This window comes from Protomyctophum parallelum (genome assembly GCF_964188405.1).
Source record: "Protomyctophum parallelum genome assembly, chromosome: 20".
NCBI lineage: Eukaryota > Metazoa > Chordata > Actinopteri > Myctophiformes > Myctophidae > Protomyctophum > Protomyctophum parallelum.
The window spans coordinates 17,900,102-17,926,019 of record NC_139718.1 but is presented as its reverse complement, the minus strand read 5'-3'; the positions used below and the strand labels follow the sequence as shown (position 1 = coordinate 17,926,019).

General features: G+C 42.0%; 3 protein-coding genes across 3 annotated transcripts; 1 reads left to right on the top strand and 2 right to left on the bottom strand.

Annotated features, from left to right (window-relative positions):
• The first annotated feature begins 810 nt into the window (after positions 1–810).
• qpct (glutaminyl-peptide cyclotransferase) lies at positions 811–24,620 on the top strand. The gene is made up of 7 exons (XM_083791879.1): positions 811–1,046; positions 4,679–4,825; positions 18,166–18,447; positions 19,864–20,037; positions 22,014–22,113; positions 23,019–23,135; positions 23,958–24,620. The coding sequence occupies exons 1-7, from the start codon at positions 882–884 to the stop codon at positions 24,137–24,139; spliced, it is 1,167 nt and encodes a 388-aa protein (XP_083648005.1). The 5' UTR covers positions 811–881; the 3' UTR covers positions 24,140–24,620.
• On the bottom strand, positions 7,026–11,362 carry LOC310878449 (G2/mitotic-specific cyclin-B2-like; the record flags this gene model as incomplete). Its single annotated transcript, XM_083792778.1, has 8 exons — positions 7,026–7,271; positions 7,736–7,846; positions 7,963–8,103; positions 8,578–8,820; positions 8,907–9,065; positions 9,415–9,615; positions 9,922–10,125; positions 11,234–11,362. 8 exons carry the CDS (start codon positions 11,360–11,362, stop codon positions 7,026–7,028), a joined length of 1,434 nt encoding a protein of 477 aa, XP_083648904.1.
• LOC310878448 (G2/mitotic-specific cyclin-B2-like) lies at positions 11,812–16,145 on the bottom strand (the record flags this gene model as incomplete). Its single annotated transcript, XM_083792777.1, has 8 exons — positions 11,812–12,057; positions 12,522–12,632; positions 12,749–12,889; positions 13,364–13,606; positions 13,693–13,851; positions 14,201–14,401; positions 14,708–14,911; positions 16,017–16,145. The coding sequence occupies 8 exons, from the start codon at positions 16,143–16,145 to the stop codon at positions 11,812–11,814; spliced, it is 1,434 nt and encodes a 477-aa protein (XP_083648903.1).
• Positions 24,621–25,918: the final 1,298 nt, after the last annotated feature.

Here is a 25,918-nt window from a genome sequence, read left to right as displayed (position 1 = left end):
AATCGACATAGTTGGTGGAATGGAATCTTTAGGTAGGGTAGGTTTTTGATGAATTGAACAAGGTGGACCTTCTTGTAAACAAATGCTTTATTGGGTCGTCCACTCACAGTTAACAGTTTTTGTATTGAGTTGTGCTTGAAATGTACTGTAATTCTGCAAACTGTTAATAAATACTTCAATCAATCAAAAAAGGTACTATAGGTAGGCTATATAAATAGCAATATGATATGCACCCAAATTATATGTAAACCCTCGAGGTGCACTAAACAAAAGCATGATAATTGATAATCATAATAATTTACACTATTATTATAGGGTATCTAATATATAACCCACTAAAACTAGACTAAATGGAAAACACATGAGGGCACAAGGGCTTAATTGTTTCCATTGTGGTCCTCTTCAATTATTCGAGTAATGCAACCTCAAAAAGTGGGTCTTTAAATTTGTTTAAAAATAGTCCGTGGTGGTTGGACATGACAAGTGGTCAAGTGTTGGCCAGTCAGCAGGTATCCAATTAACCTATATTATGTCATTCCCCTTATATAGGCTAGATTAAAGACAGCTTTAGCCAGTGTCCGCAGATGCATATCTGCATCATGAGTCATGTCATGACATGTCTATCGATTGTGTGGATTCGATGAGTCATCATGCCACCTTTGTCCATTAGGGTCCATATGGTTACATTTGTATGCACTCAGAGAGTTAAATTAGCATTGACTCCTACCACTCATAGGCTACTGTCTCTACCACACAGTATAGCCTACACCTCTCTCTGACGTAGCCCTACAGACACATACAGAATAAATATTGAGAGCAGTGGCAGCCTGAACTCTACGCTCATGTGTTCATTCACATGATCAGTAGACTGAGCCTCCGGAATGCTGAGGAGGGAGACCGTTAACAAGCCGACGACAGCAGCGAGCCGACCACACATGAACCCGTCGGCAGCAGCACCGCTCATAATGCATTTGTTTTATATCTTCATCTTCTTCTGTGCGACTTCCTTCGATTCTATCAATGGAATTCCATGGACGTCAGAGAAGGTAGGGTATTCAACTGTGTGGATTGTTGTTGTTATTATTATAGGCTTATATGCTACCACAAAATGTCATATTTCAAGACAAATTACCATTTGTATTATAGACCTATTTAGGTATAGCCTATAAAGCTGGTCCCACAAATTAAATATATAAACAGCTTTTTTTATTATCATTCTCAATGAGAATTTCTCATTGCATAATATTGAAGGCTACTTTTTCAATACTGTTTAAAAAATAATAATCAGCACTTAAATCTTATATTTATAGGCCTAATGTGTGTCAGAAATTGTGATTCATAAATTCATTACATTAGAATAGAATTCATGTTTCAGTATTCGTTTAAATGTGACAGAAATCACACAATTATTGAGATGACATTAATAAAGCAAAGTGATTGTTTCTGTATAGGGAATAAAGTAAAGTCTATACAATTTACAATTACAATAGGCACTTTACAGTAAGCATGCAAGGTAAACACAAGGTAATCAAATGCATTTAAACCGTTTCCTACCTCACTAATCTATAAGTAAACCAAGAAGATATCATCGTCAGTCTAACTCTAAAGTAAAATTAAAATATAAAAAAATAAATGACCCATGTAGTCTGGCATCGTTTAGAAACTAAAGAATGCCAGGTCAACAAATGAACCCGGCATCTATCTAAATAACATGCTATCTACATTACATTGAAACCTTTACTGCATGGTCTGTACCAGCCCATAGCCTACTAAGTAGGTATCATGTAAGTAAGGCAGTGCAGAGTTAAGTAGGCCCTACTTAACTCTGTGCTGCCTTACTTACATGATACTGATAGAGCAATGCCATTAATCACACATCTCAAGTAGGTGCACCACCTGCACTATTGTATAATTCTTGTTTAAATGCAGCGTGACTGCTTGATGGTGCATATGTGTCTTATTATTATCCATGCATTTCATCGCCTCTCCTCTCTGTCTGGTTGCTATGGCAGCACTGTCGTTAAAGTGAAGACCCCGGCCATGCATGTCTTTCTTTAATCACTGAGCCCCCTCATCTCCTGGGACTGATGCACCTCTGGAGCCAGTCTCACCCTATGGTCTCACCGCATAAACCCATAATTGCATACCTATTGCAACTCTGTATAATTTCAGGGTTGACTGTCCATGGCGTAACAAATAACAAGAGGTTGTTTTAGGTGTACCAGAGTGCGCGTCCGTGACTCAGGGATATTGTCCAGAGCATAGATATTTGTCATCGTTTACTGGTAGTAATGAAGCTCTGTGACCTGTCAGCCTTGAATATCGTCGCCACTATCGAGCAGAAACCTCCTATCTCCATATTTTAAATGTTTGTGTTTTTTTCATAAATTTACGCCTTGCTTGATCATACTGTACTACAGCGTCACACAAAAGTATCCAAAAGATGGCAGATTTACCACTTCGAACGCGGTTTTGAGCTTGTCCATCTGCTATTTTTGCTATGTTTGAATTTGAATCCTGGAAAGTAACAGTTTTGGACATATGAGGTTTCCACCCAACAGAGATGATACATAGCCTGTGGACACACATTTCATAACCCAGATGCACTGTCCATTTATACCACATGGCCCAGGGAAGAATTGTACAATGAAATCCATTGTTATTTTATACCCTGAGAATGTAAATTTGTCAATTCTTTTAAATATTCTCATGGTAAATGAAAGGACCTCTGTAGACTCAGAGAGATATAGGGTAGATATAGTGGTACATACCAATACTTTGATGACTATATTATCATAGTAGTCATCTCTCTCTCTCTCTCTCTCTCTCTCTCTCTCTCCCCCACTTGATTCTATGATCAGTCTGTTACCACGACAACCAGGGCTCTCTGCATGTTATAGGGGCTTCTCTAGCACAGGTGAACTTTGAGACCAAACGAAAACGATCTGTGGAAAAGTGATCAATGTGTTTGCCTCCGTGGCCTGTCTGTCTGTGTTGTTTAGTAAACCAGTTTGTGTATTTTATTTTGTCCTTCATCAAACTGATATAGTATACAGGCGGCTGAGGAGGATGACATGGGACGAAGCAAATCAATAGCTTCATCTTGGTGTCACAGACACAATGTCTGCCTTGTTGATTATCTTAGTGTTTGTGGGAAGAATCTGAGAGGCTTCATGTTCACAGTCACACTTCACAGCCAGCCACCCTTCCCAAGGGCTGCAACTAACTATTACTGTAATTAAATGTTGATTTATTTTATAATTTGGTTAATTTGCTATTAATTTAGACCACAAAATGATGGTAGGATTTGGTATTAAAGTACATCATTATACATGCAACAAAGACAAGTCAAGTACCGGTATTCACATTTTGGCAAAGGCATTTGATTTGATCAAAGCAGCTGTGTTTGATTTCCAGCTTGTTATCAGCTTCATTCTTCTTCAGTCTTTCACAAAAGACAACATTGAACTATCTCTTCAAGTCTTCGATGATACGAACAAGAGATTATATTATTGTCCAGATAATTGTTGATTATCATTTTGTTATTTCGTAAATGCCATAACAGTGCTCAGACAGTGTTTGTTACTGTATCTGAATCATAAATCATGGATAATTAATAATATTTTATTATGTTGTAGGATGGCCAGGTAATATGAAAGCAGTAGCCTAACTGTTTTATCTCAGCACAAAGCCAGTGGTTATACCAGGAATGTTCCTAGTCTGGAGTGTTGGTCATGTTCAGTGCATCATGAAAGAATTGCCATACTCTACTTTAGATGCCAGTGCTCAGTAACTGTACACTGTAGAACTATACCTAATAGGCTAGGGCAGGGGTGCCCACACTTTTTTGACTTGCGAGCTACTTTCAAAATGACGAGCTCAACAAGATCTAGCCACCAAAAAACAGTATTATCCCATTGCTGATTTTTTTTAATGTACCTAGCGGCGCACTTGAGGAATAGAGGGGAGGAAATGTAACTGGTAGGGTTTAAAAACATATATAACTGTATAATGCTACTGACATCTGCGCAACACACTTGAAAACAAAGACTTGCATTGTGGGTTTGAGCTGACAGGCACTTTTTGATGTCAATCAATCAAGTCAGCTTAATTCAAGTGGCGGGTGCAAAAATACATTTTTATACTTAAATTATATATATTTTTAGGGTCATGTCATGTGTTCTACCTGCACAGCCTTTGTGATCTACTGGTAGATCACAATCTACCTTTTAGGCAGCCCTGGGCTAGGGTTAGAATATTCTGGATGTGCGATAATATAACAACACCTGTCCTCATCAACTATAATATGCACTTTACAAATTTTACACAATCTATTTGCGCAATTTGTACTATGCATAATGAATGCCTTATACTGTGGAAGAACAGAGTATGTATTATCCTAATACATACCAGTAGTTACTCTCTCGCTCCCAGCGGTTCTTGTATCTTTGTATTCGTTTTACTGAGGTTAAGGTTAGGAATGAGTTTACGGTTAGGCAACGTATTACTGAAGTTACCCATTTGGCCCGGGGCGAGCGTTCTTATACCAAAATGTTTGTAAAGGTTGAACTGTATGGGCCTACTTGTTGTTTATCACAACTGAGTGCATTTTGATGTGACATGAATACTAGTTCTGTTTTTATTTTAATGTTATGTCACGTCTTGTCTTTGTTGGCAGAACCAGCACAACGCTATCACCCTGACACCAGGCGAGCTCCGCACCACGCTGTCACACACAGACACAGACCTGATGTGGGAGAGGGACCTGAAGCCACTGCTGGTGACCCGTATCCCTGGTACCGCCGGCAGCATCGCTGTACAGCAGGTTAGTAGACGGCTGCAGGAACAAGGTTATTATAGTCAACTACAACTTTGTTTAAAGCTGCACTTTGCTCTTCTACGCCTGGATTTGAACCTGGTTTCCTCCGCCAGTGGTGACATTTCTACCATTGAACCAATGGAGCATGTCTCTCAAACTGAGAGAACATCAAAGTAGTCGCACACGGCGAGAGAGATTAAAAACACAGAGCCAACATTTGGGTAGGCATGCTGGTAGTCAGCATGCCTACCGAAGTTGAAGATATGAATGTTGTGGCTTCTTTGATCTTCTCTCAAACAATGGAAAAATACTGTACATGGTAAATAACTCTGGGAAAAGTGTATATAACACATAAATGCATGTACACATAAATCAAAGTATTGGTATTGGTGTAAAAAAACAAAAAGACATTACTAGTGTACAGTGTTGTTTCATCTACTTTAAATAAATAAGTAGTTTCTGAAACCTGTCTGTTAATGATAGAATCAATGTCCAAATGCATGGGAAAATAACCAATAGTTTGGAACAAGGCCTTGAAATACTTAATAAGTCTCAGGATCAAACTGTCTATTAACAGTCTGTTTACACAGAATATAAATGAAAATGAGTGAATACGGAGAACACAGCCCTGGGGCGCACCCACCCACTCACTGACACTCACTCACCCCTCCTCCACTGGGTGCTGGTTTATCCTGAAATATCTCATGTAACAAATGTCCATTTGTCTCTTAAGTATTCAAGGTCAGAGCATCCTTCTGGTAGTCTCATGTCATCATTGGTTAGTTGCAACCAACCCACCACTCCACTAGGTCCAGATGTTGACAGCCCCTAATTTGTACATTTTTTTTAGATAATACAGTAGAGGTTTTATGTTATAGGTGTTATTGGTGTTGGTACAGTCAGCCTGTCTATCAATACCAATCAAAACCTCTATAAGATATTAAAAATGTAAAGGGCATCATCACTGCATGTCAGGCAGTCAGAAACTATTCCTAAAAAAACCCAATTGTTTTCAGTAGTGTTGGCGCCATCTACTGGCTGAGAGCAGATAAGGATTTGCCTAAATGGACATTTGGCATTTTCCAGGATTCTCAGAAAGTGGTTCTCAAACTTATTACTTTTGGTTCCATTTGTACACTCAAGAGTTACATCCTCAGGAACCCAGATTCCACTTTGAGAACCACTGCTCTTCTGAAACAGCATCTAAATATGGAATCATGCCTTTTGTCCTGTAGAATACTTCTCTGCTGATTGGATAAACTTGGTATCATAGCCTGAAAATGCCCTTTCCTTTTACTAAAGAGCTGGAGAGGTCTACATGCTCTGACTGATGAATTAGTTTACAAACACCTGCCGGAGATGACAGATGACTGGGTTAATTTATATTCCTGCTCCACTACTACTCAGAGGAAAATATTGTACAATTGACAGGTTACGGTACTCATCATTAAGATTAATATCACAAGCTCACAATGTGTCGCTTACCTTACTTATGTCACTCAGGAAAATCATATTTCCGTATTGAGACCTTTGCTTGTTTGCTGCTTACATTGTCTGAGCACCTGGCAATTATCTCTGGTTGTCAACCCCAATTCAAAAACTTTAACCTCTGAGCAAAATGCCTTTCAATATTTGTATTATTTGCCCTTTAATCTCAGACACACAAGTCTAAGGTTTAGATTACTTATACTTCAGACACTAAGCCATATTTAGAGAGAAGTGCAAGAACTGCTGAAACCCCTGGTCAAACATTAAAAGGCTGCAAATACAATAACACACAACATTTTATTGGGAATATAAAACAATGATTTACATATTTACACAGGAATTTATAACACAACATTTTAATGGGAATATAAAACTATGATTATTTACATATTTACACAGGAATTTACCAAATCTAAATTTACAAAATTGAAATAAAACATTTAAATGGATTTAAAAATATATAATGGCACAAATCTTTGAATATATATTCTTTCACAGCAAATGTTTTTAACTCATCTTTGCTTCTGGGGGTACTGGAACAACATATGTTCAGATGGGGGTCCACGGCCAAATACAGATAATTCCATGGGTTCTTGACATGGAAAAGGTTGAGAACCATAGAACCATAGTTTTTCAGAAAACTGTTCGGCCTAAATGGGTTAAATAGATAAAGGGCGAGGGGGGGTCAGACATCTTCCATTCTGTCCAGTAGATGACCTCAGCTCCTGCAACCGCTCATGAAGTACTCTAACCAAGTGGGACTCTTTTCCCACTTGGGGGATGTTTGTTGGCTTTGACGTTTGTTGGCTTTGACCATGGGCAATAGATCTCCCACTCCCATGAAGTCATAGCAATCCAGTGACTCCACTTCATAGACTGCCAGGCTCTTCAGTACAGATGACTGCAACTCGGGGAGGAGGGCGCTCTCCATCTGCTTGCTCTGAGTGTACTTGCTCCTGACAGCCTAGGTGGAGAGGGTACATTTGCATTAGTATACTACAGCAGGGGTCTTCCAACATTTTTCAGTTGCAGATTAAACTTTGATAGATTTCAGACTTGTTTGACAACACCATCAGTGTTGTAAATACTTGATTTTCTTCATCTTCACGTTTACTTGTGGATTTGACCACTTATACCCTCAATAGAAAACTTTACGTTGGCTCTGAACTTTATCTGCACTTTCCCCCCTCTACACAAAACCTTTGCCGAAAAAAGCAGATCCACAAGCTACCAACGCCTCACAGTGGGAGTCTTTGTGAGCTTGTAGCTCAGCTTTGTCCCCTTCAAAATAGGAAGGCTAAGTTTTTTTGTTTTTTAATGTTGAAAGTTCAAAGTATCCCACAAAGATTTGGCAGTCCCCCTTGATCTACAGTATTTAATCATCCCCATGGTGCTCCATTAACTTCTAAATACTTTTAACCAACTCACCTGGAACTCTGCTCTCCCCTCGTTGGCGACAACCACATTCTTCACCATCTGCTGCATGATCGGCTTTAGGTGAGCCTCGTCGTAAGTGGTGTAGTACTTTTCTGTAGGAGTCTGCAACACATGAAGCAAAAACAAATTAGAACTAAGACAAACCGTCATTCTAGCCATCTGTAGCCTACTATTATAAGCAAACATCCACGTCCCGACATCAGTTCTATTCAACTCACCCATGGCAGGCCATCCAGCAGCGTCTGGGAGAGGCAGAGGGAAGCAGCAGAGATCTCAGAGGGCCGGTAGTGAACCATCTCGTAATCGAGGAGTGTCAACTCCATCAGATACTTGGCCAGTGCGTGGATCTTCGTAGTAGTCTAGAACAGAGTAACAGACAAACACTATTTAAAAGCCTGCTTGTATATGAAATGCCAAATACTCTGCAACAATTATTTTAACCACCTATGTTGAACTGTCAGCCCAAAACAGTATTGTCATATCCAGATTAGAATTGGGTTTTTTTAAGCGGAAAACGATTTTTGCTAATCAAATAGGAACCACATTCCTAGGTGAATTGAAATGCAGTTTCTGAAGCCTGATGTACCCGTTAGGTCATTTATAATCCACTTATAAGGCTTCATAACACTAGTTATAAATGTTAGTCTTGCAGGACAACTTCTAGAAGTTCTAAAAAGGTTTACTTTACATGTTCTGCTGGTGATAATGCAGTAAAGACTTACAAATCTGCTGTTCTGCAGAGCTTATAATGTATTATGACCAGCACTTGTTACAGAGTTTCCCTACATTACGGCATTGATACTTTTACTATGACTATGTGAACAGAAACTCACGGTTGCAGCCTTGGAAGCTCTGCTGAGGAAGTGCAACGGCAGTGGGCTCCCCAGCTCAAACTTGAGAGCCTTCAGCATCACCTGCTCCATCTGTCTAATGTGAGCGGGTGTGAAGGCGTTGTCTGTGAGCCGGGCAAAGTCCCGGACCTTTGGGGCGCCTCTTCTATTTGACTCGTACTTTGAGGCGAGCAGCATGGCAGTGACACCAACAAGCTGCAGCTTTGTTCGTGAAACCGGCTGAACCTGCAATAAATACACAACAAATTAAAAATAATCAAATAGAAAAACACAAGAGCAGATAAAATATGCAAATTGTAAATTGCCCTTACCTGCAGAAAACGATCCAAGATGGCAACTGTTAGATACAGTGTCTCCTGTAGAAGCGGCAAAATTGAATGAACCTGGATCAGCCAGTCGATTAGGCGAGCTCTCATGCGTGGCGTTATGTCGTAGCCCTTCATGTACCCGGGTCGCACAGCCTGACGTACCTGTACAAACAAAATATGTCATTACACTCCTGCAAGACACCAGGTCACATCATGGAATACAACACTCACCCCAAAACATGCTCACCCAGGGTCAAATCTGGCAAACTCACCACCAGGTATTCCTAAACATTAACCTCAGTAAATCTATAGCTAAACCCAACATTATTCCAAAATGTAACCGCAGTAAAACTATGCCGTCTCTAAACTTATTCGTAACCTTAACCTCAGTAAAACTAATACAAGAACCGCTGGGGAAGAGCGGTCCGGAGGAAAATGGGGCGAGTGGGTTTTGTGTCGAGCATTCCGGGTACCACATAAAAAAAAGAAAAGTGTCTCTGGCACCACGTACCTCTAGATCCATTAGGTATGCATAGATGTCTTTCACATATTCAGAACAAAGCTCTGGCATGTCTGAGTCCCCTGCATCAATGTCCATCACCCATGTCTGCGGATCATCAACATACGCAGGTTCTGCAACTTGAGGAAGTGGCTGTGCTGGCTTAACAGATACTTTGGGTTTCTTCTTCAAAGGCTTGGTCACTCCATTCCTCTGGGAAGGACAAAAAAAAAATATATATAAGAGATTAAAACTTCTCTTCTTCAGGATTAAACTGTAAAAAATATTTAAAATTGATACATTAGTCATTTGTATATTTAAGTTATTTGTCGTAACATGCCCAGTGCATAATATGTTAATTTAATTCACATGTTCAATGTCACACAATGTTCAATTGTTAATCCGATTATTTGTATTGACTCTTGATCATCAACTACAGTAAAACTACCAGGAGTGCAAATGGCCCCTTTACAGTAGGTGTGCAACTAGTGTACATGCAAAAGAAAAGAAAAACCTCACCTGTAGGCACTCCAGGGTCGCAGCCCTCGTCGCAGCCCTCGTCGACACCTTCCTATCCAGAATCAGCTCTGCAGTGTTACACTGCAGTGTGTCTACATGGGTGGTGGACCTCTTTCTTCTTCTGGCTGCGCGTCTCCTGATGACAGGCATGCAGACACTGGTGGAGTCAATCAACTTCCTCTCCTCCTTCTCCACGCCCCTCCACTGTTCAGTTAAAAAAAAGAAAAAAAAGAAAGTGTTTTTCCAAATGCATTTAAAAGGCAAGTTACATTTATTTATACATGTTAAATAAAATAGCTCCATATTGTGATAGTAATCATGTTGTGTATGTGTTCAGTCACAGGGGTCTCTGTGTCTCTCCAGCTACACTAGCATGACTGAAGTAAAATTAGACAGAAGTAGCATGTGATTAATTCATATTTAGAAAATGTTTCAGATGTCAATAATTTCTGAGATGATGGAATGGATGATGGTCATGGAAGGGGAACCTTCTGAAAGTGTCATGGGCAAAGATAATCAACTACAAAATCTAAAAAGAAAAACTACCAAAATGACCTCTCAGACATGAACAGAAAGTGCATTTTACCAATGTTATCCAATCAGGAGAGAGAACTCAAACAGGACAAATGAGTGAATTTGGAAGTGATGGAGCAAAAAGGATGTGCATGTAGAGATTAACATTTTAGCTGACATTACTTCCACCACTGAATTAGATTACTCCTGAAAGCTGAAACTTTGCACGGGAGCAAACCTAAACCTAACCGCAAGCACGGGAGCAGTGCATGTTCGGACTAACGGGACTTCGGATCTATGGGTAGTTCCCTTCCAACTACGCGCCCCTATCGGTGTTTTGGACGTTAATACATTAGATATATTTTTTTAAATGGCCGGCGGTCGGTTTAAACGCTTTTTATTGAACGGAATGCACGGGTGCCAATAACCCGTTCGTGCACAATACTAACATCCGGGTCCGGGTTGAGCACTTTAGATTTTAAATTTGAACGCTTTTGTAGACATTAACGTTGAAAGTAGGGAACGGGGTAACAGATAGCAAATACACGATAACAACGCCACATGATGCTACAGGTTGTTGTAGACACGACAAACATGACCGTTGAGTTGAACAACGGCGGCATTACATTGTTACATTCAAATAAAAGCCACAACGAGTCGAGGTTTTTCCACGACAAAACATGACCGTTGAGTTGAAGTTGAACGACGGCGGCATTGCATTGTTACATTAAAATAAAAAAGACACAACTAGTCGAGGTTATAAACATGGCATAGCTTAGCGGTGGGACCTACTACTTGCCTGGTCGATGTGACGGTGGAGTAGTTCAGGGTCGTGGACGCTGATCCTCTTGGTCCCCTTTCTGGAACGTCCTGCACTTCCCAAGGAAGATGGCTCGTTGATCACCTGGATGATGGCGTACAGCTGCATTCTGTAGTAAGGAGAGAGGGGGGGGACTAGAGACAACCGGTGAGAGAACTGAGAGAGATGCGTTAGAAATCTGGTTGAAAACGTTAAATCTTTTCGAAAATAAACTATGATTATTTACATATTTACACAGGAATTTACCAAATCTAAATTTACAAAATTGAAATAAAACATTTAAATGGATTTAAAAATATATAATGGCACAAATCTTTGAATATATATTCTTTCACAGCAAATGTTTTTAACTCATCTTTGCTTCTGGGGGTACTGGAACAACATATGTTCAGATGGGGGTCCACGGCCAAATACAGATAATTCCATGGGTTCTTGACATGGAAAAGGTTGAGAACCATAGAACCATAGTTTTTCAGAAAACTGTTCGGCCTAAATGGGTTAAATAGATAAAGGGCGAGGGGGGGTCAGACATCTTCCATTCTGTCCAGTAGATGACCTCAGCTCCTGCAACCGCTCATGAAGTACTCTAACCAAGTGGGACTCTTTTCCCACTTGGGGGATGTTTGTTGGCTTTGACGTTTGTTGGCTTTGACCATGGGCAATAGATCTCCCACTCCCATGAAGTCATAGCAATCCAGTGACTCCACTTCATAGACTGCCAGGCTCTTCAGTACAGATGACTGCAACTCGGGGAGGAGGGCGCTCTCCATCTGCTTGCTCTGAGTGTACTTGCTCCTGACAGCCTAGGTGGAGAGGGTACATTTGCATTAGTATACTACAGCAGGGGTCTTCCAACATTTTTCAGTTGCAGATTAAACTTTGATAGATTTCAGACTTGTTTGACAACACCATCAGTGTTGTAAATACTTGATTTTCTTCATCTTCACGTTTACTTGTGGATTTGACCACTTATACCCTCAATAGAAAACTTTACGTTGGCTCTGAACTTTATCTGCACTTTCCCCCCTCTACACAAAACCTTTGCCGAAAAAAGCAGATCCACAAGCTACCAACGCCTCACAGTGGGAGTCTTTGTGAGCTTGTAGCTCAGCTTTGTCCCCTTCAAAATAGGAAGGCTAAGTTTTTTTGTTTTTTAATGTTGAAAGTTCAAAGTATCCCACAAAGATTTGGCAGTCCCCCTTGATCTACAGTATTTAATCATCCCCATGGTGCTCCATTAACTTCTAAATACTTTTAACCAACTCACCTGGAACTCTGCTCTCCCCTCGTTGGCGACAACCACATTCTTCACCATCTGCTGCATGATCGGCTTTAGGTGAGCCTCGTCGTAAGTGGTGTAGTACTTTTCTGTAGGAGTCTGCAACACATGAAGCAAAAACAAATTAGAACTAAGACAAACCGTCATTCTAGCCATCTGTAGCCTACTATTATAAGCAAACATCCACGTCCCGACATCAGTTCTATTCAACTCACCCATGGCAGGCCATCCAGCAGCGTCTGGGAGAGGCAGAGGGAAGCAGCAGAGATCTCAGAGGGCCGGTAGTGAACCATCTCGTAATCGAGGAGTGTCAACTCCATCAGATACTTGGCCAGTGCGTGGATCTTCGTAGTAGTCTAGAACAGAGTAACAGACAAACACTATTTAAAAGCCTGCTTGTATATGAAATGCCAAATACTCTGCAACAATTATTTTAACCACCTATGTTGAACTGTCAGCCCAAAACAGTATTGTCATATCCAGATTAGAATTGGGTTTTTTTAAGCGGAAAACGATTTTTGCTAATCAAATAGGAACCACATTCCTAGGTGAATTGAAATGCAGTTTCTGAAGCCTGATGTACCCGTTAGGTCATTTATAATCCACTTATAAGGCTTCATAACACTAGTTATAAATGTTAGTCTTGCAGGACAACTTCTAGAAGTTCTAAAAAGGTTTACTTTACATGTTCTGCTGGTGATAATGCAGTAAAGACTTACAAATCTGCTGTTCTGCAGAGCTTATAATGTATTATGACCAGCACTTGTTACAGAGTTTCCCTACATTACGGCATTGATACTTTTACTATGACTATGTGAACAGAAACTCACGGTTGCAGCCTTGGAAGCTCTGCTGAGGAAGTGCAACGGCAGTGGGCTCCCCAGCTCAAACTTGAGAGCCTTCAGCATCACCTGCTCCATCTGTCTAATGTGAGCGGGTGTGAAGGCGTTGTCTGTGAGCCGGGCAAAGTCCCGGACCTTTGGGGCGCCTCTTCTATTTGACTCGTACTTTGAGGCGAGCAGCATGGCAGTGACACCAACAAGCTGCAGCTTTGTTCGTGAAACCGGCTGAACCTGCAATAAATACACAACAAATTAAAAATAATCAAATAGAAAAACACAAGAGCAGATAAAATATGCAAATTGTAAATTGCCCTTACCTGCAGAAAACGATCCAAGATGGCAACTGTTAGATACAGTGTCTCCTGTAGAAGCGGCAAAATTGAATGAACCTGGATCAGCCAGTCGATTAGGCGAGCTCTCATGCGTGGCGTTATGTCGTAGCCCTTCATGTACCCGGGTCGCACAGCCTGACGTACCTGTACAAACAAAATATGTCATTACACTCCTGCAAGACACCAGGTCACATCATGGAATACAACACTCACCCCAAAACATGCTCACCCAGGGTCAAATCTGGCAAACTCACCACCAGGTATTCCTAAACATTAACCTCAGTAAATCTATAGCTAAACCCAACATTATTCCAAAATGTAACCGCAGTAAAACTATGCCGTCTCTAAACTTATTCGTAACCTTAACCTCAGTAAAACTAATACAAGAACCGCTGGGGAAGAGCGGTCCGGAGGAAAATGGGGCGAGTGGGTTTTGTGTCGAGCATTCCGGGTACCACATAAAAAAAAGAAAAGTGTCTCTGGCACCACGTACCTCTAGATCCATTAGGTATGCATAGATGTCTTTCACATATTCAGAACAAAGCTCTGGCATGTCTGAGTCCCCTGCATCAATGTCCATCACCCATGTCTGCGGATCATCAACATACGCAGGTTCTGCAACTTGAGGAAGTGGCTGTGCTGGCTTAACAGATACTTTGGGTTTCTTCTTCAAAGGCTTGGTCACTCCATTCCTCTGGGAAGGACAAAAAAAATATATATATAAGAGATTAAAACTTCTCTTCTTCAGGATTAAACTGTAAAAAATATTTAAAATTGATACATTAGTCATTTGTATATTTAAGTTATTTGTCGTAACATGCCCAGTGCATAATATGTTAATTTAATTCACATGTTCAATGTCACACAATGTTCAATTGTTAATCCGATTATTTGTATTGACTCTTGATCATCAACTACAGTAAAACTACCAGGAGTGCAAATGGCCCCTTTACAGTAGGTGTGCAACTAGTGTACATGCAAAAGAAAAGAAAAACCTCACCTGTAGGCACTCCAGGGTCGCAGCCCTCGTCGCAGCCCTCGTCGACACCTTCCTATCCAGAATCAGCTCTGCAGTGTTACACTGCAGTGTGTCTACATGGGTGGTGGACCTCTTTCTTCTTCTGGCTGCGCGTCTCCTGATGACAGGCATGCAGACACTGGTGGAGTCAATCAACTTCCTCTCCTCCTTCTCCACGCCCCTCCACTGTTCAGTTAAAAAAAAGAAAAAAAAAGTGTTTTTCCAAATGCATTTAAAAGGCAAGTTACATTTATTTATACATGTTAAATAAAATAGCTCCATATTGTGATAGTAATCATGTTGTGTATGTGTTCAGTCACAGGGGTCTCTGTGTCTCTCCAGCTACACTAGCATGACTGAAGTAAAATTAGACAGAAGTAGCATGTGATTAATTCATATTTAGAAAATGTTTCAGATGTCAATAATTTCTGAGATGATGGAATGGATGATGGTCATGGAAGGGGAACCTTCTGAAAGTGTCATGGGCAAAGATAATCAACTACAAAATCTAAAAAGAAAAACTACCAAAATGACCTCTCAGACATGAACAGAAAGTGCATTTTACCAATGTTATCCAATCAGGAGAGAGAACTCAAACAGGACAAATGAGTGAATTTGGAAGTGATGGAGCAAAAAGGATGTGCATGTAGAGATTAACATTTTAGCTGACATTACTTCCACCACTGAATTAGATTACTCCTGAAAGCTGAAACTTTGCACGGGAGCAAACCTAAACCTAACCGCAAGCACGGGAGCAGTGCATGTTCGGACTAACGGGACTTCGGATCTATGGGTAGTTCCCTTCCAACTACGCGCCCCTATCGGTGTTTTGGACGTTAATACATTAGATATATTTTTTTAAATGGCCGGCGGTCGGTTTAAACGCTTTTTATTGAACGGAATGCACGGGTGCCAATAACCCGTTCGTGCACAATACTAACATCCGGGTCCGGGTTGAGCACTTTAGATTTTAAATTTGAACGCTTTTGTAGACATTAACGTTGAAAGTAGGGAACGGGGTAACAGATAGCAAATACACGATAACAACGCCACATGATGCTACAGGTTGTTGTAGACACGACAAACATGACCGTTGAGTTGAACAACGGCGGCATTACATTGTTACATTCAAATAAAAGCCACAACGAGTCGAGGTTTTTCCACGACAAAACATGACCGTTGAGTTGAAGTTGAACGACGGCGGCATTGCATTGTTACATTAAAATAAAAAAGACACAACTAGTCGAGGTTATAAACATGGCATAGCTTAGCGGTGGGACCTACTACTTGCCTGGTCGATGTGACGGTGGAGTAGTTCAGGGTCGTGGACGCTGATCCTCTTGGTCCCCTTTCTGGAACGTCCTGCACTTCCCAAGGAAGATGGCTCGTTGATCACCTGGATGATGGCGTACAGCTGCATTCTGTAGTAAGGAGAGGGGGGGGACTAGAGACAACCGGTGAGAGAACTGAGAGAGATGCGTTAGAAATCTGGTTGAAAACGTTAAATCTTTTCGAAAATAAACAATGAATCAATCAATCAAAATCCGATGGAGTTAGGAGTTGGTTGGTTCGTTGTAGGTTGGTTGTAGCTTGTGGAGCAAGAAGTAAATGCGTCTGAGTCCGATCAAGGTTTCAAAGCATCTGATGCGCGTAGCGTCTGCGTGCTGCTTTTAAACGCTGGGGACTCGAACTGTGATTGGCTGAGGATCACAGTCGCGTCCAGAGCGCACGTTAAACAACCAATCAGAACTGAGAGGTAAACTTTAAAAATCATCTTCACTGCTGATAAGCGATACACTGTCCGTTTATGTTTAAACAAGTGTTTGTAGACGTTTGCTAACTAACCAGCTAACTATAGCTAGCTTGCAATTGAAACCTGTCCATTCCATGTTATTATTATGCATGGTCAGATACAAATATTCATCGAAATTGCTCAAGTGCAGCGGTGATCTTAGCCCAACCAGGGCTACCTACGGTGGTCTGAGTAGCTGAACTAGAGTCAACACCAAAGCATGCAGTTGCAGTTAGCAGGTATAGTTATATATATATATATATATATATATATATATATATATATATATATATATATATATATATATATATATATAGTTTATCCACTAAATACTAACTAATGCCACTAATCGGTCGGTTATACTTCATTCACAACAAGGCCTCACGAAGGTTTGTGAGCTTGTATATCTGCTATTTACGTGGTGCAACTAAGTTTTAGGCTTTCAGGCTTTAACAGGTGGTGGTTCAATTGTGTCAAGAGAGCTGATGTAAAATCAACAAACGGCAGGCTTGGATTGAGTTTTATTGCCCGGTGCCGGCTCCGGGTGTTTGAATAAAATATCAAGCGAGATGGCAGTAGAGACCTGTACACCACTACACCCCGCCCGCCCCCACATATGCAAACTGTAACGTTTTGTTAAGGCCACTTTTCCACCGGTTGGTTCCCAGTGGGAACCGGTTCAGTTCTTTTTTTGAGCCAGAGCTCCAAAATTGAAACGTTAATTATGAATTGAGTGGGCAAAACCATGCCTATATTAGATTGTTATCACCATTAAACTTCCCCAATTGAGTACTTACACGAAGACAATGATTTATTGTATTACAAATTTTACATTTTTAAATATGCAAATAGGGCATTATGTAGGAAAATATGCAAAATAATCAGAAATATGAAAAAGCTACTACTGTGGAAGGGTTATCATGTATTAATGTACTTGTATTGATCCTATAAACAATTTAATACAGGGTATAGTTTGCCCACCAATTTTGGAGCTCTGGCTCATGGACTAAAAACCAAAAAGAACTGAACCGGTTCCCACTGGGAACCAACTGGTGGAAAAGGGGTCTGTTTGTCAGAGGAATTTTTCATCAGGGAGGTCAGGGCAATTGGCCTGCAGTCATTCAGAGTGGTTCGGGTGGTTGTAGTCAGTGTGTGCTGCTGTGCATGCATGCTTGTGATAGAATACAGTGCCATTTCCTGAGATGCTCAAAAACATGTTATTAATATCAGTAGTTCAGTTAGTTGTACCAATACCAGTACATTTTTTTGTGTACTTCTAAAGTCAGTAGTAGTAGTAGTAGTCATGTGCCCTGACCAATGATGTTGACGTCACATTATTATGTCATGAATCATGATATGATCATCATGACTAACGACTCTGGTAGACCAGGTGTTTTCTACACAGTAAAACCCTTAAATCTTTAGTTGATCCTTAAATGAAAACCAGAGTTATAATAACACTTTTACACTGGATTTGTCCTTTTGTGTGAGTTTAATTCCAACGTGTTTAATTCCAACGTGGTGTGTGTGTGTGTGTGTGTGTGTGTGTGTGTGTGTGTGTGTGTGTGTGTGTGTGTGTGTGTGTGTGTGTGTGTGTGTGTGTGTGTGTGTGTGTGTGTGTGTGTGTGTGTCTGCGTGTCTCCTATAGCACATCAATCGGACCCTTAGCTCTCTCGATGCGGGCTGGGAGGTTTCACGGGACAGGTTCGAAGCAGAGACCCCCTATGGTCCCAAGACCTTCACCAACCTCATCGCCACCCTGGACCCCACTGCCAAGCGGCGCCTGGTTCTGGCCTGTCACTTCGACTCCAAGTACTACCCGCCACAGTGGCACGGCAGAGAGTTCCAAGGTGCCACGGACTCGTCTGTACCCTGTGCCATGATGCTGGAGCTGGCACGAGCCCTGGACAAGCAGCTGAAAACTATGAAGGTATACAAATCTTTAGTGGTACATTACTGTGGAACCAAATGGAACCTGGTCCATTTGGCTCCCTTTTACACTCTCTGACTTAAGTCACTCACTGAGAATTACACTGTGTGTATCGTTTAAGTCTATATATACTGTCAAACTCTTGTGTCAAATTTAGGCAGATTATTTTAGATTAGCTTTTCATTATATAGTAAAGACCACTAGGGGGCAGAAAAGGTCCTTGAATAAAATGTAAAAATGTAATGTCATAGTAGCAGTAGCTATACTGGCAAGATATGTACAGTAGAAAGATACAGCTAAGATTCATGAATAAAAATAGAAAAAAGGGAATTACAAAGTTGTAAATCAGATACAAATACAAAATAGAATATTAAATCTGGCTTGGCCATCTGCACTTGGGCTGATTGAATATAACTGATATGAACTATAATGAAAATATATACAGTATGTAACACTAATAATAATTTATTGTATTTGTGTGTGTGTATATATGCAGCATCTTTTATTTTAGTGTTAGTGTTTGAGTGTAGAGAGACATGCAGTATAATCTGAGGTCAGAGAGAGGGAAAGACATAGACAGAATAGAACCAGGGACACAATTATGTGGTCTTCCAGTCCGGTCAGCATGTTTTTAACGCATTTAGACCCGAGGCCTAATGTTTTTGTTGCTGTAGCTGTATATCGTCTCTGGCCGGGTGGAAACCTTATATGCTCAAACCGTGTTGCAGTTTCGAACTTACAGATCTGCTACTTTAGATGCTTTTGTGTGATGCATGTACCATGTAGTATGAGCAAGCAGTGGGACATTAATTTACCAAGTAAATAAATGTACTATTTAGTAACACTCCTTGATTTAAAAGTACTGGACCTGTACGTGACCGTCGCAGTCGGCCACCAGCCTACTTGGGAACGATTGGGAACGATGCAACTTAATGAACCTAATGATATACGTTGTCATAGCACCCGTTTTAACTGTCAGCCGACTGACTGTGAAAAGTGTACTGTGCAATCAATTCGGCCCACTGGCAGAGCCTGATTGGTTGAGCCTCAATTGGCTGAGGCAGAGGCTGGAAATTGCACAGGTGAAAGGAGTTGGCCTCATTAGGCCCACTGACAGAGCCTGACCAGAGCCTCTTGTGGTGATTCTGGAGAACATTGGGTCCGATCGACTCCACACCGGGCACTGCACTCCCTGCTGCGGGGGTGTCGAATGTGAAGTCGGTGGGTCAAACGGTTCTCGAGATTACGTGCATTACACACACACACACACACACACACACACACACACACACACACACACACGCACGCACGCAGACAGAGACGTGGTGCATTTATAGTAGGATGACGTTAATGTCTGTCTGTGTGTGTGTGTGTGTGTGTGTGTGTGTGTGTGTGTGCGCGTGTGTCTGCCATCAGAACTCCAGTCCGGCTCCAGACCTGACCCTGCAGCTGCTGTTCTTTGACGGTGAGGAGGCCTTCTTCCAGTGGACCGACACGGACTCTCTGTACGGCTCGCGCCACCTGGCCGCCAAGATGCAGCTCACCCAGCATCCCTCCGGAGCCTCCAACACCAACGAGCTAGATGCCATTGTGCGTTCACAGTTCACACTCCTCCTCCTCCTCCTCACTCAGTCCACTCCGTCCCAGAAGTTTCACAACAGATAATCCAATATAATCCCTATTGTTCAGTCTCATACATCATCCCTTTGTTACTGTATGTGTGTTGGTTGCGCTCAAGCCACAGAGTGGTTGGTTGTTGAGCAGTTTAAGTTATTAAGCACTTAAACCCAGGGGTGTAGTGCTCACTTCACGGGTCGCCACCACCACGGGGTTCCACCAGTCTTTTTGAGCAGGAGCACACACACACGTGCGTGTGCCGACCTGACCGGCTTGCACGTGCGTGCCTGCGAGACTGCGTTCCCATACTAGCTGTAACGCTGTAGCAGCCTAGCATGCAGATTCGTTGTTGTTGGTATGAGTAAAACAAATAGTCAGCAGTTACTGTAAAGGCACTTCACACCCCATCAGATGCGCAACCCAATCCCCATCTGGTCTCCCCTTTCAGTAGAATGCGTTGGTCTAGCCAGGGCAACGGCATATGCAATCTATTAACCTGTCTTTGTTTAATATCTTAAATAGTGGGGCATTCCTTGAAAAAGACTAAATAAAAACTAAACTGAAACAAAAAATACTTTATGCACACATAACCCTGATTAAAGTTAATCAAACTATACAAATTTATATTTAATAATATTGATCGCTGTCGCCTCACAGCTAGAAGGTCCCGGCAGGGGCGCTGGGAGTGTGTTCTCTCCTCCGCGTCATCAGCGTCCATACCCTAGGTGTGGTTGGCGAAAGGGCCTTTCTGTGTGGGTACCCTCACAACAAAAACACCTGAGGCCTCGGATCCCCCTGGTCAGCCAGGGCAGCAACTGGTTTTAAACTCCCCCCTGTCAGTTGATAAGAAGTGGCCTGCTCACTACTCATGCATTGAAGGAAGCATGAGCAGAGTTCAGGGCTTTCTCCAGGATTACAGTTTAGGCAATTAATTGGCACCGGGTGAAAAATGGGTTACAAAATCATAGGATAAAAAAAGTAGTAAAACATTAAATACTGGTCGGAGGAGCGTGCATGTGCACTACTTGTTGACTGGAGTCCCTCAGGGCTCTATAGTCTATACTAGGCCCCCTCATTTGTTCCCTCTAGTCTACACTAAAAGTCTTCACAGAAAATAGCTAATCAACAAACAAGCTATGTTCACCCCAGGATAGGAACGCCAGGGTTCATATTAGGTTATTATTGTATTGCCATAGCATTTCTGCTCAACTCAAAGCATAAATAAGCCCACCCTTTCCATCATGTGGGAGACTTTTAGTAGCTATATACTTTCAGAAGTCATACATCCTAGCTATGGAGAGAGATAGCAGCCGAGTGTTTTGTCAATGTATGGAGACATCCCTGTCAGATGGAGATGAAGCAGAGACATTATGTGTGTGTGCGTGCGTGCGTGCATGCGTGTGTGTGTGTGTGTGTGTGTGTGTGTGTGTGTGTGTGTGTGTGTGTGTGTGTGGTGGGACTCTGTTATCAGGGAAGACAGACATGTTTTGTGTTGCACTGAGCAGCAGTGCTGTCAGTGTGTTACACCATGGAACACGATGATGATGTCATTAGCATGATGTCATCATCACGCCTCATAGCTATACAGTGCATGGTAGTGATGCTCTCCAGGCTCTAGAAAGACATTTTCTCATGAGATCTATTTGCTTGTCTCTGTCTGTCCTTGTCTCTGTGTGTCTCTGTCTGTCTGTCTGTCTGTCTGTCTGTCTGTCTGTCTGTCTGTCTGTCTGTCTTTCTCTCTCTCTCTCTGATGTGGTGGCTGGTGGGGTGGGTGGGAGAGGGTGAGCAAGCTTTCTGTGTATATTTGTATCTGTACTGTATAATTACCTGTATCTGTGTACTGTATGTTTTATGTATCTTGTTCGTGTTTTACGGGTCCCTCTTGAAAAGGAGATGCTGCATCTCTATATATCCCTAATGAAATCTCTCTCTGTCTCTCTCTCTTCCAGGATCTGTTTGTGTTATTGGACCTCATCGGGGCTCCGGGGCCTCGGTTTGGCAGTCAGTTCCCCAGCACTGTGCGTTGGCTCACCAGAATGCAGAACATTGGTGAATAATTTCTCTGTCTGTGTATCAAATGTCTTGTAATGTAAACTGCATACGTATGTTACACTTATTGATTAAACCTCGACCGCTAAGATTTTATCCACTTGAACCCTTATATTAGCTACTAGACTGGAATCATACAGTAGTCACTAATAATAATAATAATAATAATAATAATAATAATAGTAGTAATAATAAAACTTTATTTGTATAGCACCTTTCATGACATTAAATGCAGCTCAAAGTGCTTTGTGGAGAAGAAAATCACACCCGTGTGAACCGAGTGGTGCAACTCCCCTCTCTCTCTCGCTCTCTCTCTCTCTCTCTCTCTCTCTCTCTCTCTCTCATTAGCAGGCAACAGTGTCTCTCTTTCTCTGTTTCTGGCAAAAAGTGCCCCTACTGGTACTCATTATATGATGCTCTTTAATGAACACATAGGACGGGAACACGGACATTGCTGTTCCTTGGAGTGGTTGCACCACTCAAAAATAAAATAAAAGCAAGGCATAAAACATTAAAATAATAGCAGGCCTAATGCAGTGAAGTCAATTTGTTAGAGACACCTTTTTGTAGACTAGAGGAATCTAGTCTACACCATGTTGAAAACAGACCATCTGTCTGTTTCTTGCTGAATGTTTAGCCCAGAATAGGACTGGGCTTTAATTTCGCCAAATCACAAGTCATGTGGAATTTTAGTTGATTTATTTTATAAGACAGGCGTAAAAGTTAACAAGGGTAGAACATTTATTTAAAAAAAACCCTATGATGACAATGTCACGGCACGGAGACATTTTTGCTGCTGTGTTGGAACTGGAGTTACAAATAGAATGCTGTGATTGTGAATTCAAGCTAAAGCAACACGTACACTACCACACTTATATATGTGTGTATGTCTTGTATGTTCTCAGAGCGCCGTCTTCACAACTTGGGTCTGCTGGTAGATCATCCTAATGAGATACAGTACTTCTGGCCCAACCTACCTGTTGGCTACGTGCAGGATGACCATGTGCCCTTCCTCTCCAGAGGTAGACACACACACTCACACACACATACTGTATACTGTACATACAGGTGTACACACTACACCAGTGGTCTTCAACAGGGCGCCCGAGACCCCTAGAGTACGGGGGGCTGCCAAATCCTTATGTGATAAGAACAAAAAATTATATTAATTAACCACTTGATCATACCCTATTCTGGCGGTACCATTGGCCGAAAACAGCAGGTCTACAAGCTCACCATGCATTCGTAGATCGTCTATTTTCGGTGGAGAGCTTTGGTGGGTAGACTCTAGGGAAAAAGAGCTGACCAGGTACAGAGCAAAAGGTCCAGTTACGTCTGGAAATACACATTGACGTGAATCCACGACACTGATGGATAAAGCAAGTCTTGGAAGCAATCTATCACATCTATCACAAGGTTGTGTTGCAGTAATCTGCAATACAATCTAGTGGGGGGGTCCCTGCTTCATCTCTCTCCCAGCCAAGGAGTCCTTGGCCTGGAAAAACGTTGAAGACTCCTGCACTATACACAGGCTCACAGGAATCACCCACACACACACACACACACACACACACACACACACACACACACACACACACACACACACACACACACACACACACACACACACACACACACACACACACACACACACTCACACACTCACTCACTCACTCACTCACTCACTCACTCACTCACTCACTCACTCACTCACTCACTCACACACACACACACACACACGAGCATCAGTTGTCCAAACATGCTGCGTTTTCTTTTTTCTTTTTTTCTTAAGCCTCTGCACTGTCTCTCCGTAATTGTGTTTGTGTGTGTTGTGATCCTGTCAGGTGTGCGTGTCCTCCACCTCATCCCCTCCCCCTTCCCGTCCGTGTGGCACACGTTTGACGACAACGAGGAGAACCTGTGTCGCTCCAGCATCGAGAACCTCAACAAGATCCTGCAGGTGTTCGTCATGGAGTACCTCCACGCCAGACCAGTAGACCCCACCAACCCACAGAACGCCCCCTAGACACCCACCCCACCAATCCACAGAACGCCCCCTAGACACCCACCCCACCAACCCACAGAACGCCCCCTAGACACCCACCCCACCAACCCACAGAATGCCCCCTAGACACCCACCCCACCAATCCACAGTATGCCCCCTAGACACCCACCCCACCAACCCACAGAATGCCCCCTAGACACCCACCCCACCAATCCACAGTATGCCCCCTAGACACCCACCCCACCAACCCACAGAATGCCCCCTAGACACCCACCCCACCAATCCACAGTATGCCCCCTAGACACCCACCCCACCAACCCACAGAATGCCCCCTAGACACCCACCCCACCAACCCACAGCATGCCCCCGAGACACCCACCCCACCAACCCACAGCATGCCCCCGAGACACCCACTTGACCAACCCACAACATGCCCCCAACGAATACACAAAAAGACCCTCCATAGCATTTGGTTCTCAAAGTGTGTTTGTGCTCGTGGGGGGTCACAAAATGAGGTAATGTAGCCACTTTATCCATTTATACGTTGGCTATTTACATAAATATTCCAAAACATTTGAGAACCATTGCCCCATAGGCATATAGTAGACCCTTCATAGACACTGAGAAGAACCCCACATAATGCCTCATAGACGCCCCGCCATGTCGCCTTTAATTACTTCAACATTTCACTGTAGTTCATCTGCTGATATTCTATACAGTGTGACAACATAATTTATGCTGGACACACACACACACACACACACACACACACACACATGCTCGCTTCTCATTAAAAATGTATACACTTTGATTCATTGATTTCTTTTTTTATGATTTCAGCTTAAATGTCTTCTGACCGCTCTTCTTCATTTCACCCCCCAGAATCCACATCAGTACACTGGATACTCTGTTAGTCTCCTGTCACAGTGGTCCCTTTATGTAACCCCCCCCCCCTCTCTCTAACCCCCCTCCCCTCAATCACACACAGAGGACATGTCGTCGTACCAATGCTAATGATCCACGCAGTCTCATCTGATTAATCGAAACGATAAACCACGATTGACTCTAGTCCTATATTCGTCTTTTGTATGCGTTGGAATCTCTATTTCTCTCTCTCTCTCTGGTCGAGGACACATCATTGACAGTATTTCCAGACTGTAGATAGTGACCATTTCATTACCAATTGCTTTGGAAACAGTCAGACTCAGAACTTGAATAAAAACAGTGGCCCACACTCTTGCCTTAACGTCCAGAATCACACTCTTAAAATGTGGAATTCAATATAAAAATATTTATATATAAATATATAGTAGAGTATTTTCTGTATGTGATGGTGTTTTACGATGTACTTCTGAATGTACAGCAAATAGACATTTCCGTTTCTTACTGTACAGAAACTAATAATATTTGTAGAACAGATCTCTGTCCGGAGCAGGAAGTGGGCTTGTTTGTATTAGAACAACAATCTCTAATTCCTCATATCCTGTCAACATAGATGGCGGGCTGAATAGCGTCCCACGTTGATGTTTTGTGTAGCGACTGGTGTTTGTTTATATGACATTATTATCCTCATCCTGATATAGCAGGTCATAGAATAATACACACTGCCAAAAAGAAACTGGCTTCCTTTATTTGGAGTCTGAAATAAATGTTGGTTTGAAAGGATCACACATCTTTTTTCGTTTTTGCTTATCTTTAAAAGGGCTTTGATGTTCTTTTGTTATCACGGGTGGTATTTCAGGGCCCTGGGATGAAGATAAAAGATTACTTTTATTAAATCTACAAGGGGGAAATGATTTT

Coding starts and splice junctions, on each gene's coding strand:
- qpct (XM_083791879.1), top strand. CDS start 882: ATGCTGAGGAGGGAGACCGTTAACAAGCCGACGACAGCAGCGAGCCGA. Junction 18,448..19,863: donor AGCAGCTGAAAACTATGAAG/GTATACAAATCT, acceptor GTCTGCCATCAG/AACTCCAGTCCGGCTCCAGA. Junction 20,038..22,013: donor CCAACGAGCTAGATGCCATT/GTGCGTTCACAG, acceptor TCTCTCTTCCAG/GATCTGTTTGTGTTATTGGA.